At 41.4% G+C, this 16,538-nt stretch overlaps 1 protein-coding gene across 1 annotated transcript in view; it reads right to left on the bottom strand.

Annotated features, from left to right (window-relative positions):
• Positions 1-10,298: 10,298 nt before the first annotated feature.
• The window catches only part of LOC5506344, a 78,010-nt gene continuing 71,770 nt past the window's right edge, over positions 10,299-16,538 (bottom strand). The window contains exon 9 of the mRNA XM_032374719.2: positions 10,299-11,408. Coding sequence (XP_032230610.1) covers positions 10,446-11,408 — 963 coding nt within the window. The 3' untranslated portion in view covers positions 10,299-10,445. The remainder of the gene's footprint in view (positions 11,409-16,538) is intronic.

Genomic DNA, 16,538 nt, shown 5'->3' with positions numbered 1-16,538 from the left:
GGGTTGGTTCAACCAGTCACAAGGTTTCAAGAGCTAGGTAATATGGGTACATTATAATAATTAATAATAATAATTAATAATAATAGCTACCCTATATTCCTGAGTATCCACGCCTAACTAAGCTACACCCCTACGACCTAGCACTAACTACGCTATACTCCTGAATACCTACCCCTAACTGAGCCTCACCCCTATGACCTAGCAATAACTACACTTTACCCCTGAGTACCCCAACCCTTGCTAAGCTACACCCCTGTGACGTAGCACTAACTACCCTATACCCCTTAAAACCATACCCTAACTAAACTACACCCCTATAAACCTGTGTACCCACTCCTAACTAAACTACACCCCTATGCCCTAGCACAAAGTAGCCTATACCCTTAAGTACATACACCTAGCTAAGCTACACCCCTACGACCTAGCACTAACTACCCTATACCCATAGGTACCCACCGCAAACTAAGTTACACCCCTATGACTTAGCACTTACTACCCTATACCCCTGAGTACCAACCCCTAACAAAGCTACACCCCTATGACCTAGCACTTACTACCCCATATCCCTGCCTACCCATCCCCAACTGACCTACACCCCTATGACACCTAATCACATAACTACCCTTTACCCATGTATGACCAAGCGCTTACCAACTTGCACACCTGTGACCCAGCCGTTTATATCCTTTTCCCCTGTGCACCCACCCCCCAATGCCACCATCCTTACCTTAACACCCCTGAAAAAGTCTCTAGTTTATCTTACCTGGATTCGAACCCTGGCCCGTTTGCTTGAGAAGCGAAGCCCGTACCACTGAGCCATAGCCCCACTCTCGAGATATCAAGGAAAAACTACTCTATACCTTATAAGGCTGGGTAAACAAGGCTATACGGTAGTTACTTCTAGTTTTCAAGAGAGTGGCGCGATAGCTCAGTGGTACGGGCGTCGCTTCTCAAACATGAGGCCCGTGGTTCGAATCCAGGTCAGATCAACTTGGGTTTTTTTCAGGGGTGTTAAGATAAGGACGTTAAGGGGACGTTAAGATAAGTGAGTTAGTGGGTGAGTTGACAGGTGTACAGGGTAACAAGAGTTTGTCAAACGGGTACTAGACTTCAAGGTATGGTAAGAAGGGTCAATGATATCAAGAAATAGGTCATAGAGGTGCAAGTTATAAATGAGTGGGTACACAGGGGTAGAGGGTATCAATGGCTTGGTCTTGGAGGTGCAGGGTTTTAGGGGATGGTTCAACCAGTCACAGGGTTTCAAGAGCTAGGTAAAATGGGTACATAATAATAATTAATAATTAATAATTAATAATGACAATTAATAATTAATAATGACATTTTATAATTAATGACAATCAATAATGACAATTAATAATTAATAATGACAATTAATAATTAATAATTAATAATGGCTATTAATCATTAATAATTAATAATGACAACTAATAATAAATAATTAATAATGACAATTAATAATTAATAATGACAATTAATAATTAATAATGACAATTAATAATTAATAATGACAATTAATAATTAGTAATGGCAATTAATAATTAATAATGGCAATTAATAATTAATAATGGCAATTAATAATTAATAATGGCAATTAATAATTAATAATTAATAATAACAATTAATAATGGCAATCAATAATGACAATTAATAATTAATAATGACAATTAATAATGACAATTAATAATAACAATTAATAATAATAGCTACCCTATATCCCTGAGTATCCACGCCTAACTAAGCTACACCCCTACTACCTAGCACTAACTACGCTATACTCCTGAATACCTACCCCTAACTGAGCCTCACCCCTATGACCTAGCAATAACTATACTTTACCCCTGAGTACCCAACCCTTGCTAAGCTACACCCCTGTGACGTAGCACTAACTACCCTATACCCCTTAAAACCATACCCTAACTAAACTACACCCCTCTAACCCTGTGTACCCACTCCTAACTAAACTACACCCCTATGTCCTAGCACTAAGTAGCCTATACCCCTAAGTACATACACCTAGCTAAGCTACACCCCTACGACCTAGCACTAACTACCCTATACCCATGGGTACCCACCGCTAACTAAGTTACACCCCTATGAGCTAGCACTTACTACCCTATATCCCTGCCTACCCATCCTAACTGACCTACACCCCTATGACACCTAATCACATAACTACCCTTTACCCATGTATGACCAAGCGCTTACCAACTTGCACACCTGTGACCCTGCCGTTTATATCATTTTCCCCTGTGCACCCAACCCCTAATGCCACCGTCCTTACCTTAACACCCCTGAAAAAGTCTCTAGTTTATCTTACCTGGATTCGAACCCTGGCCCGTTTGCTTGAGAAGCGAAGCCCGTACCACTGAGCCATAGCGCCACTCTCGAGATATCAAGGAAAAACTACTCTATACCTAATAAGGCTGGGTAAACAAGGCTATACGGTAGTTACTTCTAGTTTTCAAGAGAGTGGCGCGATAGCTCAGTGGTACGGGCTTCGCTTCTCAAACAAGAGGCTTGTGGTTCGAATCCAGGTCAGATCAACTTGGGTTTTTTTCAGGGGTGTTAAGATAAGGACGTTAAGGGGACGTTAAGATAAGTGAGTTAGTGGGTGAGTTGACAGGTGTACAGGGTAACAAGAGTTTGTCAAACGGGTACTAGACTTCAAGGTATGGTAAGAAGGGTCAATGATATCAAGAAATAGGTCATAGAGGTGCAAGTTATAAATGAGTGGGTACACAGGGGTAGAGGGTATCAATGGCTTGGTCTTGGAGGTGCAGGGTTTTAGGGGATGGTTCAAACAGTCACAGGGTTTCAAGAGCTAGGTAAAATGGGTACATAATAATAATTAATAATTAATAATTAATAATGACAATTAATAATTAATAATGACATTTTATAATTAATGACAATCAATAATGACAATTAATAATTAATAATGACAATTAATAATTAATAATTAATAATGGCTATTAATCATTAATAATTAATAATGACAATTAATAATAAATAATTAATAATGACAATTAATAATTAATAATGACAATTAATAATTAATAATGACAATTAATAATTAATAATGACAATTAATAATTAGTAATGGCAATTAATAATTAATAATGGCAATTAATAATTAATAATGGCAATTAATAATTAATAATGGCAATTAATATTTAATAATTAATAATAACAATTAATAATGGCAATCAATAATGACAATTAATAATTAATAATGACAATTAATAATTACAATTAATAATGACAATTAATAATAATAGCTACCCTATATCCCTGAGTATCCACGCCTAACTAAGCTACACCCCTACTACCTAGCACTAACTACGCTATACTCCTGAATACCTACCCCTAACTGAGCCTCACCCCTATGACCTAGCAATAACTATACTTTACCCCTGAGTACCCAACCCTTGCTAAGCTACACCCCTGTGACGTAGCACTAACTACCCTATACCCCTTAAAACCATACCCTAACTAAACTACACCCCTCTAACCCTGTGTACCCACTCCTAACTAAACTACACCCCTATGTCCTAGCACTAAGTAGCCTATACCCCTAAGTACATACACCTAGCTAAGCTACACCCCTACGACCTAGCACTAACTACCCTATACCCATGGGTACCCACCGCTAACTAAGTTACACCCCTATGACTTAGCACTTACTACCCTATACCCCTGAGTACCAACCCCTAACAAAGCTACACCCCTATGAGCTAGCACTTACTACCCTATATCCCTGCCTACCCATCCTAACTGACCTACACCCCTATGACACCTAATCACATAACTACCCTTTACCCATGTATGACCAAGCGCTTACCAACTTGCACACCTGTGACCCTGCCGTTTATATCATTTTCCCCTGTGCACCCAACCCCTAATGCCACCGTCCTTACCTTAACACCCCTGAAAAAGTCTCTAGTTTATCTTACCTGGATTCGAACCCTGGCCCGTTTGCTTGAGAAGCGAAGCCCGTACCACTGAGCCATAGCGCCACTCTCGAGATATCAAGGAAAAACTACTCTATACCTAATAAGGCTGGGTAAACAAGGCTATACGGTAGTTACTTCTAGTTTTCAAGAGAGTGGCGCGATAGCTCAGTGGTACGGGCTTCGCTTCTCAAACAAGAGGCTTGTGGTTCGAATCCAGGTCAGATCAAATTGGGTTTTTTTCAGGGGTGTTAAGATAAGGACGTTAAGGGGACGTTAAGGGGACGTTAAGGGGACGTCAAGATAAGTGAGTTAGTGGGTGAGTTGACAGGTGTACAGGGTAACAAGAGTTTGTCAAACGGGTACTAGACTTCAAGGGATGGTAATAAGGGTCAATGATATCAAGAACTATGTCATAGGGGTGCAAGTTATAAATGAGTGGGTACACAGGGGTAGAGGGTATCAATGGCTTGGTCTTGGAGGTGCAGGGTTTTAGGGGACGGTTCAACCAGTCACAGGGTTTCAAGAGCTAGGTAATATGGGTACATTATAATAATTAATAATAATAATAGCTACCCTATATCCCTGAGTATCCACGCCTAACTAAGCTTCACCCCTACGACCTAGCACTAACTAAGCTATACTCCTGAATACCTACCCCTAACTGAGCCTCACCCCTATGACCTAGCAACAACTACACTTTACCCCTGAGTACCCAACCCTTGCTAAGCTACACCCCTGTGACGTAGCACTAACTACCCTATACCCCTTAAAACCATACCCTAACTAAACTACACCCCTCTAACCCTGCGTACCCACTCCTAACTAAACTACACCCGATATGTCCTAGCACTAAGTAGCCTATACCCCTAAGTACATACACCTAGCTAAGCTACACCCCCACGACGTAGCACTAACTACCCTATACCCATGGGTACCCACCTCTAACTAAGTTCCCCCCCTTATGACTTAGCTTTTACTACCCTATACCCCTGAGTACCAACCCCTAACAAAGCTACACCCCTATGACCTAGCACTTACTACCCTATATCCCTGCCTACCCATCCTAACTGACCTACACCCCTATGACACCTAATCACATAACTACCCTTTACCCATGTATGACCAAGCGCTTACCAACTTGCACACCTGTGACCCTGCCGTTTATACCCTTTTCCCTGTGCACCCACCCCCTAATGCCACCGTCCTTACCTTAACACCCCTGAAAATGTCTCTAGTTTATCTTACCTTTATTCGAACCCTGGCCCGTTTGCTTGAGAAGCGAAGCCCGTACCACTGAGCCATAGCCCCACTCTCGAGATATCAAGGAAAAACTACTCTATACCTTAAAAGGCTGGGTAAACAAGGCTATACGGTAGTTACTTCTAGTTTTCAAGAGAGTGGCGCGATAGCTCAGTGGTACGGGCTTCGCTTCTCAAACAAGAGGCCCGTGGTTCGAATCCAGGTCAGATTAACTTGGGATTTTTTCAGGGGTGTTAAGATAAGGACGTGAAGGGGACGTTAAGATAAGTGAGTTAGTGGGTGAGGTGACAGGTGTACAGGGTAACAAGAGTTGGTCAAACAGGTACTAGACTTCAAGGGATGGTAATAAGGGTCAATGATATCAAGAACTAGGACATAAGGGTGCAAGTTATAAATGAGTGGGTACACAGGGGTAGAGGGTATCAATGGCTTGGTCTTGGAGGTGCAGGGTTTTAGGGGATGGTTCAAACAGGCAGAGGGTTTAAAGAGCTAGGTAATATGGGTACATTATAATAATAACTAATAATAGCTACCCTATATCCCTGAGTATCCACCCCTAACTAAGCTACACCCCTACGACCTAGCAATAACTACACTTTACCCCTGAGTACCCAACCCTTGCTAAGCTAAACCCTTGTGACGTAGCACCAACTACCCTATACAACACTGAATACCCAACCCTAACTAAACTAACACCCCTATAACCGAGCACTTACCTACCCTATATCCCTGAGTACCCACCCCTAAATAAGGTTCACCCCTACGACCTAGCACTAACTAGCCTATACCCCTGAAATCCCAACCCTAACTAAACTACACCTCTACTACCTAGCACTAACTAGCCTATACTCCTGAATACCCAACCCTATCTAAACTACACATCTACTACCTAGCACTAACTACCCTATACCCCTGAATACACAATCCCTTGCTAAGGTACACCCCTGTGACCAAGCTCTAACTACCCTATACCCCTGAATACCCACCCCTAACTAGGCTACACCTTTTTGACTCGGCTGTAACTACCCTATACCCCTGAGTACCCTCCCCTAACTAATCTAAACCCCTACGACCTAGCACTGGCTACCCTATAACCATGAGTACCCACCGCTAACTAAGCTACACCCCTATTATTTAGCACTTACTACCCTATACCCCTGAGTACAAACCCCTAACTAAGCTACACCCCTATGACTTAGCACTTACTACCCTATACCCCTGAGTACCAACCCCTATATAAGCTACACCCCTATGACCTAGCACTTACTACCCTGTACCCCTGCCTACCCATCCCTAACTGACCTACACCCCTATGACACCTAATCACATAACTACCCATTACCCATGTATGACCAAGCGCTTACCAACTTGCACACCTGTGACCCTGCCGTTGATATCCTTTTCCCCTGTGCACCCATCCCCTAATGCCACCGTCCTTACCTTAACACCCCTGAAAAAGTCTCTAGTTTATCTTTCCTGGATTCGAACCCTGGCCCGTTTGCTTGAGAAGCGAAGCCCGTACCACTGACCCATAGCGCCACTCTCGGGATATCAAGGAAAAACTACTCTAAACCTTATAAGGCTGGGTAAACAAGGCTATACGGTAGTTACTTCTATTTTTCAAGAGAGTGGCGCGATAGCTCAGTGGTACGGGCTTCGCTTCTCAAACAAGAGGCCAGTGGTTCGAATCCAGATCAGATCAACTTGGGATTTTTTCAGGGGTGTTAAGATAAGGACGTCAAGGGGACGTTAAGATAAGTGAGTTAGTGGGTGAGTTGACAGGTGTACAGGGTAACAAGAGTTGGTAAAAGGGAGTACTAGGTTTAAAGGGATGGTAATAAGGGTCAATGATATAAAGAACTAAGTCATAGGGGTGGAAGTTATGAATGAGTGGGTACACAGGGGTACAGGGTATCAATGGCTTGGTCTAGGAGGTGCAGGGTTTTAGGGGATGGTTCCAACAGGCACAGGATTTTAAGAGCTAGGTAATATGGGTATATTATAATAATTAATAATGATAATAAATAATAATAATAGCTACCCTATATCCCTGAGTATCCACCCCTAACTAAGCTACACCCCTACGACCTAGCAATAACTACACTTTACACCTGAGTACCCAACCCTTGCTAAGCTGAACCCTTGTGACGTAGCACCAACTACCCTATACAACACTGAATACCCAACCCTAACTAAACTAACACCCCTATAACCGAGCACTTACCTACCCTATATCCCTGAGTACCCACCCCTAACTAAGGTACACCCCTAGGACCTAGCACTAACTAGCCTATACCCCTGAATTCCCAACCCTAACTAAACTACACCTCTACTACCTAGCACTAACTAGCCTATACTCCTGAATACCCAACCCTATCTAAACTACACATCTACTACCTAGCACTAACTACCCTATACCCCTGAATACACAATCCCTTGCTAAGGTACACCCCTGTGACCAAGCTCTAACTACCCTATACCCCTGAATACCCACCCCTAACTAGGCTACACCTTTTTGACTTGGCTGTAACTACCCTATACCCCTGAGTACCCTCCCCTAACTAATCTAAACCCCTACGACCTAGCACTGGCTACCCTATAACCATGAGTACCCACCGCTAACTAAGCTACACCCCTATTACTTAGCACTTACTACCCTATACCCCTGAGTACCAACCCCTAACTAAGCTACACCCCTATGACTTAGCACTTACTACCCTATACCCCTGAGTACCAACCCCTATATAAGCTACACCCCTATGACCTAGCACTTACTACCCTGTACCCCTGCCTACCCATCCCTAACTGACCTACACCCCTATGACACCTAATCACATAACTACCCATTACCCATGTATGACCAAGCGCTTACCAACTTGCACACCTGTGACCCTGCCGTTGATATCCTTTTCCCCTGTGCACCCATCCCCTAATGCAACCGTCCTTACCTTAACACCCCTGAAAAAGTCCCTAGTTGATCTTACCTGGATTCGAAGCCTGGCCCTTTTGCTTGAGAAGCGAAGCCTGTACCACTGAGCCATAGCGCCACTCTCGAGATATCAAAGAAAAACTACTCTATACCTTATAAGGCTGGGTAAACAAGGCTATACGGTAGTTACTTCTAGTTGTCAAGAGAGTGGCGCGATAGCCCAGTGGTACGGGCTTTGCTTCTCAAACAAGAGGGCCGCTGTTCGGATCCAGGTCAGATCAACTTGGGATTTTTTCAGGGGTGTTAAGATAAGGACATTAAGGGGACGTTAAGATAAGTGAGTTAGTGGGTGAGTTGACAGGTGTATAGGGTAACAAGAGTTGGTCAAAGGGGTACAGGGTTTCAAGGGTTGGTAATAAGGGTCAATGATATCAAAAACTAGGTCATAGGGGTGCAAGTTATGAATGAGTGGGTAGACAGGGGTAGAGGTTATCAATGGCTTGGTCTGGGAGGTGCAGGGTTTTAGGGGATGGTTTAACAGGCACAGGGTTTCAAGAGCTAGGTAATAGGGGTACATTGTAATAATTAATAATAATAATTAATAATAATAAAAATTAATAATATTAATAACTAATAAAAATAATTAATAATTAAAAAACAATAAATAAATAATAATAATTAATTAATAATAATAAATATTTTACACCTGAATACCCACCCCTAGCTAATCTATACCCTATGACCTAGCACTAACTAGCTTCTACCGCTAAATACCCACCCCTAAATAAGCTGCATCCCTATGACCCAGCACTTACTATCCTATGACCCTGAGTACCCACCATTAACTAAGCTACACTCTTACGACCCTAGCACTAACAAGCCTATACCCCTGGATACCTACCCCTAACTAAACTACACCCCTATGACCTAGCACACACAACCCTATACCCCTAAATACCCACCCCTAACTAAGGTACACGCCTATGACCTAGCATTAGCTGGTCAAAGGGGTACAGGGTTTTCAAGGGTTGGTAATAAGGTTCAATCAAGAACTAGGTCCTAGGGGTGCAAGTTATGAATGAGATTTTTTCAGGGGTGTTAAGATAAGGACGTCAAGGGGACGTTAAGATAAGTGAGTTAGTGGGTGAGTTGACAGGTGTACAGGGTAACAAGAGTTGGTAAAAGGGAGTACTAGGTTTAAAGGGATGGTAATAAGGGTCAATGATATAAAGAACTAAGTCATAGGGGTGGAAGTTATGAATGAGTGGGTACACAGGGGTAGAGGTTATCAATGGCTTGGTCTGGGAGGTGCAGGGTTTTAGGGGATGGTTTAAACAGGCACAGGGTTTCAAGAGCTAGGTAATATGGGTACATAATAATAATAATTACTGATAATAATTACTAATAATAATTACTAATAATAGTTACTAATAATAGCCCGTACCACTGAGCTATTGCGCCACTTAATAGAAATTTAGAAAAAAACAACCATATAGCCCTATTTACACAACCCAATTGGATATAGGGTAGTTATTTCTAGATTTCTAGAGAATGGCGCGATAGCTCAGTGGTGCGGGCCACCCCTCTCAAGCAAAGACGGCCGGAGTTTGAATCCAGGTATGTCAACAAGGGACTTTTGCAGGGTTGATAAGGTAAGGACAATGGCTATAGGGGTACAGGGTTGGTTAGCGCATGGTCATACAAAATTTGTCAGTGTCGATTTTTCAGTGCTCTGTGCGGTGGTTATGTGCCTTTTAACGCGTTTGTCGTTTTGTCAGTACATACAAAGCTGACAAAACAAGACTCCATGTTTGTGCAATCTGGCGACAAACGACGAGAGTATTGGTTCGTGTGGTGCTTCGATAATTTGTCTGAGAACACCGATTAGGTGCTTTAGCTAGAGATGATGAGAAACTACCAAAAGTTTTGAAAAGTGGATGTCAAATTGAAGTAACCATAGGCTAAATGACATAATTTCGGAACATTTATACAATCTTGTGTGGGATAAAATTAATTTTAAACTTAACCATGTTGCCATCATCTGCCTATGACTTGGATGTTAAGATTCCTTGGAAGATCAATGTTTCTTCTTTCTGTGGGTTCGAACACATTCGTGCCAATTTACAACTCTCAAATAGCTTATTTTGCCATTTATTGAATCTGCAGGCATCTGTTTACTAACTTCATTTGATGCTATTGTACTCTCTACTGTTGCATCTCATTTCTGTCGATTCTCTAGTTTTATTAGGTTAGCATCGTTTTATCAGCCATTTACAAGTCTTTTAAAGTATAAAAATGTCACTGTCGCTGTACGAATTTCTAGCCTTCGATATATAAGCCAGCTTCCCCTTGTTGGGTATAGACCTCTTACTAGCTTTTGTTTTTACTTTTTTATAGATTTGTTTCAATGGAATGTCTTCAGCTGAGTTGGTGTTAAGTTGACAATTTATATCACAATAAATATTTTTCAAAGTAGAAGATTTGTCAAACTCAGAACATTTAAATGCATCAATGTGTTTTGAAGAATCAATCAGCATTAAAGGCATATGTTGATTGATTGAGAATAACTTCGGCCTCGAGCGATTGTTAAAATAGAATGGCAGACATCCGACAGATATAGAGCGTTGAGCTGAGCCACCTGTAATGTTCTCTTTTGGCTCAGACTTTACCTGTCTTTCCTGCGAAATATTTGCGGCAGATGCCATTGCAGTGTCGTCTGTTATGAATGTCTTTGAGAGAAAGTCTGTCTTGATAGAGTTTGTATAACCGTTTTTTTCTTTTGCCAACAAAACTGTAATCTCTTTATCAGATGAAGTACCTGAAATTTCTTCACGCGCATTTATATCTTCTCCTAAGTTGATGTAATTGTTTTTACTAGATTTCCGCGATTCTGTCGTAATATCCTGGTCACCATCGACTACCATACCTTTTTTCGATATTTCATCAACAGACCGATCTGTCGAATAATTAGAATGAACCATCGGATGTTCTTCCTGGTCTCCATAATATTTTACAAATGTGCCTCCTGGGTGAATTATTTCTCTATAAACCTCCTCTTCATCTAATTCCTCCGATTCGAAGAGAAGATCTGCGAAATCGACCTCTGGTTTCACGTATTCGTGCCCAGTTGTTATCATGGCCCATTCCTTCTTCTCTAAAGTTTGCGCAATAGTCTTTAGCCTGACCAAACTCTCCTCTCGTATCAACAGCCGCCGTATCCTCCTTCCCCTAGTTGTTGTTCTTTTCTGTGTTAAAAAAAGAATATTGTTATCTATCTTAAACTTCTTTGTGAAAGTATTGGTATGTATATTTAAAATCCTTTTTACACGAACGCGCGGTATAAAAGGGATCGCTCCGCCCCCTTTTTTGCATACTAATCAATATCCAACATGGCGGCTGGTAACGTTATCAAAGGGGGGAATCAAAGCTCGAATAAAAAAACATATTAGTCAATAAAGCTCTAATTTAATAATTAATGTGGTTTTTGTTGCATGTATAGTATTTTTTGTCTTCGACATGCTGTAATAATACGGTATTTTCCGTCTTTTTGTTGTGAATGGAGGCTGCTTTTGAAATTCGCGCTATTTTCCCAGTGGCAATCAGTCCTTTTGCTCCAGTCTCACTCTTTTTCTTCCTCCGAGTCTTCACTCAGTTTGTTATTGTGAATATTAGATTCAACCAAAAAAAACAGCCGCAAAACAACCCCCCAATCTATAAGCAGTGCAACGGCCATGGCAATGGTGACGAAATCCTTTTTGAAACCGAAGCACCCTGTTCAACATAGAGCTTTCTACAGGAGACAAAGGTCGACTTAAGAGAATTAAGGATCAACTACAAGATTGCAAATCCCGTCTTGGTTCATCAAAGGAAACCTCAACGACACACAACGCCTATTTGCTAGATGCACTACTCACAAATACCGAGTAGTCAACAACTGATATGTACTTAACTTACTTACTTATTACTTACTTACTTAACTTACTTATTCAAGCTGAAGTTCCCCCCTCAACTCAACTCTTCAGTCCTGTCAAATAGCTTTCGATTAAATCCCAGGAAGCTAGTCCAATGAATTTATCTATTCACTAAGTCTATTTTATCGGAAAAAACGAAAGGAAAGTGTTCGTTTTGTAGTCTTTGTTTTGACCCGCAAAGCATTGCATTTTGTAGACATGGGCACTTTCTGCCAGCGTGCAGATGGATGAACTCATATGAAAGTGTGGTGAAATACTATGTCAAAATTAGGTAAGATGTTTGTGTATCTTTCCTCGTACAAAAGAATACTGTTCATAATTATGCTTCATGGCCTTGAATCAACTGATCAAGGAGACAGTATGCTAGTGTTTGTAATGCAACCCTGATATAATATGAAGATATTTGGCATAGACATAAAGGATTGATATACAGCTTCCAATTAAAATGCCCCTCTTTCAATCATCACCCACGCCTCACCAAACAATGTTCTTGTGTCCTGTGTAGGATTTAGGGTGGAGCATTCAGCTCATATCTACTTGAGCAAGCAATACTACAACATTTGTTGATTTGTTTTGTTTTATACAGTAGCTTTGCACATGCATGTCTTTAGTAGGGTGTATGTACATTATCTTTATTATTGGACATAACTTTTCTGCTTTTTGCATGATATCTATGTCAGGGCACACCCTCTTGACAATTCATGGCTATTTGCTCCAGAAATCTAAATCTGAAATAGACAGCAAGCCAGGTTAGGACCTACTATCAAATAATAGCCCCCTCTCCATATGCATAGGTTCCTAAAATGTGTATCATATTTTTTATATAATACTTATCATCATAATGCATTACAACACATCTCGGTTAATGTATATGTTGAATATACTAAATTGGTGTGTTGTTTTTGTAGTTCATGACACATCTTACCTATACAACTATTTAACTATTCCATAACAAAGGCAACCTGAGTTTTCCTAACCATGCAGTTTATTTTTCCATCATTATGAAAACATTTACAAAAGATGAAACAATAAACAATCTATACAACAAGAGTTTTCTGATTCCTATATTTTGAGAAAAGGGAACAGGGCCCCAAGCCCCTAACTCTCCTGCTTGGAATTGGGAGTTCCATCCAATATTAGGCAGATAATAAAATAAAGATGATTTGATGCATCCTTGAAAATACAAACTAACATTCACATGGCTCTCATATCAGGATTAGCCTTCCCTTCACATCTTACTTCCTCCTTGAGACTGCCTCCAATAGAATACCAATGCATATTTTGTAATGCACTGTCATCAGTGTTGGTTCATATATGATACAATGTGAGGATGACTATAAGCATGCTGCCTAATCAACTCAAACAACAAGTAGTTTTTATTAATGTTTTTATGCTTTTATTTACACTGAGTTACACTGTATATTTTGGGGAAACCTGTGCTTTACCTTTGACCTACTTACATTTCAATCACAGACCTATCCAAGTTGGAGCCCAAGTTCCAATGCATCACCTCAAACCACTACTCCTACTACTGCCAGCTCTCCACTAGCAGTACAAATGTTAATATTTGTTTATTGTATACCTGGATTAGGCATGATCAAGTGTGCTTTACATGCACAGACTGATCTATGCAGTTTACAATATCATTGAGTAAGCACTGTACATGACTAGCTTAAAAAGACATCTTTCTTCTATAGCTGTACGAATTTTGGGCCGATGAATTCGAACTAAAGATATTTTTCTGGCGTGTTTTCTAGGGAGGGTAAAAAGAGTTTCACCCCTTGTCTCTTTTTACTAGGTTTGTCGTGACACGGAAGCCATTCCGCAGTCGAGACGGCCGTTAGACCGCTAACCAATGAAAGAGCGCCAGAAAGCACCGGGCGCCGAAGGGGTATTAACAATCTAGTCCTCCTTAGTACTAGCTTACCTAAGGTAGACAGTTCCTGTCTTATAGCCTTGCATTGAATTGGAGCACCATCCCTATTCTCTGTTAGGATACAGTCCCGAAGTTGTTTAATCTCAGGGTCGACCCCAGATTCCCTCTCAAGCTCCTCTATTGGTATAGCTACAGGTGCTGCTATTTCCGCAACATGACGGATGTACTCCTCCGCGTCAGTGTTGATGCACACTCCTTTGGCTTCCGTAAGCCTCGAAAGTGATTCTGCAATGTTCTCCTTTCCGGGTATGTGTTGACTGTGAAATTGTAGGGTTGTAATCTCACCGTTCTATGCGTGCAGAAGTCCTGGACTTTGTAGAGTAGATTACTTCCAGTGGCTAGTGATGTGTTAGCAGCACAAACTCCACCCCATACAAATACATGTGAAATCTTCCTTTTCGTTCTAAATCTTCCTTTTCGGTCTACGAGTAACAATTCTCAACATCAGTGAGACTGCGAATTGCATGAGCTATAACTCGCTCACACCCCATTCTGCATTTGTGTGAGGATCACTCCTAAACCGACAGGGCTTGCGTCGTTACTAGTCTCGTAGATTCTGCATTCTAGTCAAAATAAGCAAAAGTGTTTGCCTTTCTTAGATCTCTCTTCAGAGTGTCAAATGCATTCTGTTGCTCTCGACCCCATACAAATTCCTCTCCTTTCCTAGTCAGCCTCCGCAGTGGCTCTACTGTTAAAGCTAAATCTGGTTTAAAGCGTGCACTTAAGTTGACTAGCCCTAGGAAGCTCGGTACTTCTCCTGCTGTCTGCGGTTCTTTAGCACTCAATACTGCTTCCACCCTGGATTCTGTGGGACCAATCCCCTAGACAAGATATAGCCCATTAATGTCAGCTCTGACATCCTGAAAACACACTTTTCCTTATTCAGAGTCAAACCCTTACTCTTCAGAAGATCCAGAGTTTTCCGTAGTCTTGCATCATGTTCCTCCACAGTGTGACCATGTACGATTATGTCGTCGTGAATATTATAGGCTCCTTCGCAGCTTCACAATACTTGCTGCACAATGTGTTGGTATAGTTCTGGTGCAGACGAAATGCCAAACATGAACCGCTTGTACCTGAAGAGACCATCGTGTATCACAAATATGGTGATAATCCTAGACTGTTCATCCAACTCAATCTGCTGGAAGCCCCACTTGAGGTCTAGTTTGCTGAATGTTGTACTCCCATTCAAATTAAACAGAATCTTATCCACAGTGGCTATCGGTTGCCATTTCCATACCACAACCTCATTGGCCATTCTCATCTCATTACATAGTCTTATTTTACCTGATGGTTTTGGTACTGTAACAACTGGACTAACCCAAGGTGTAGGCCCTGAAACTTCCTCAATGATATTAAGGTTTTTGAGCTCCTCAAGCTTCTGGTTTACCTTGCCTCTTAGCCCGAAGGGTATGGGTCGTGCTTTCTGTGCAACTGGTCTTACAGTCTCATCAACATGTATCTTAGCTTGGAAATCTTTTAATTTCCACACTCCAGTAAAACACTCCTTGTACTCTTCAAATAGTTAATCCTGTTGAACTGTATTCACTTGTATCCTCAGAACTTCTAGCATTTGACCGGTCTGTCTACTAAGTATAGGTCTTGCCTTCTCCTCAATAACAACAAAGCGAGCACAACATGACTTGTTGTTATATGTCAGTTTTGCTTCAAATTCTCCAGCAGTGTTCAGTGGTTCTTCTGTCCCATAAGCATACAATTTCTTCTGGGATTTACATGATTCACATTCAATTTTCTTACTTTTCAACTCTAACCAAGTCGTTCTGTCGATAACATTGCTTGTAGATCCAGAGTCCACAAGTACTCCCTTTAGTTCTACACCTCCCAGCAATGTATCAATCGTTACGCACCCTTGTCCTTCCGTGACTGCAAACGCATACTCGTCACTCTCTTCGGTTAGCTGATGTACAGTTCCTTTGTTTTTCCTTTCTGCTGTTTTGCTTTTTGCTTTTGCAAACTTTGGCAAAATGACCAATTTCGCCGCATTTATTACACATCCGGCCTCTTGCTTTGCACTCTGGGTCTTTACTAAAGTGTCCTTCCATGCCACAGCGATAACAGTGTTTGCCTTTTCCTTTCTCCTTTTCCTGTCTTCCTCTTAAAGAATTTACTTTCCCTGTTGTCTCAAAGCTGTTTTCTATGAATTTCGCTAGACTTTCTGCAGCTTCCATTGCTCTAGCAAGCTCTCGAGCGCGTTTTAGCGTCAGTGCTCCCCCGGATTCGAGTAGTGTCTTCCTTAGGTTGTGTGACTTGCACTTGTCGATCAGTCGATCTCTTATGTGTTCCGCTTTTTTGTCACCGAAATCATAATTCTCCGCCATTTGGGACAGTCTCGTGACAAACTGGTCTACCGTTTCGCTTTCCACTTGTTTCGTTTGTCTGAAACAATGTCTCTCATACGGCACGTTCATTTGCGGGCTAAAGTAGCTGTCGAGCATTCTTATTGCATT

Source organism: Nematostella vectensis, chromosome 6 (assembly GCF_932526225.1).
Source record: "Nematostella vectensis chromosome 6, jaNemVect1.1, whole genome shotgun sequence".
Taxonomy (NCBI): Eukaryota; Metazoa; Cnidaria; class Anthozoa; order Actiniaria; family Edwardsiidae; genus Nematostella; species Nematostella vectensis.
The sequence above is the reverse complement of the archived record's forward strand: the minus strand, read 5'-3'. Positions and strand labels throughout refer to the sequence as shown.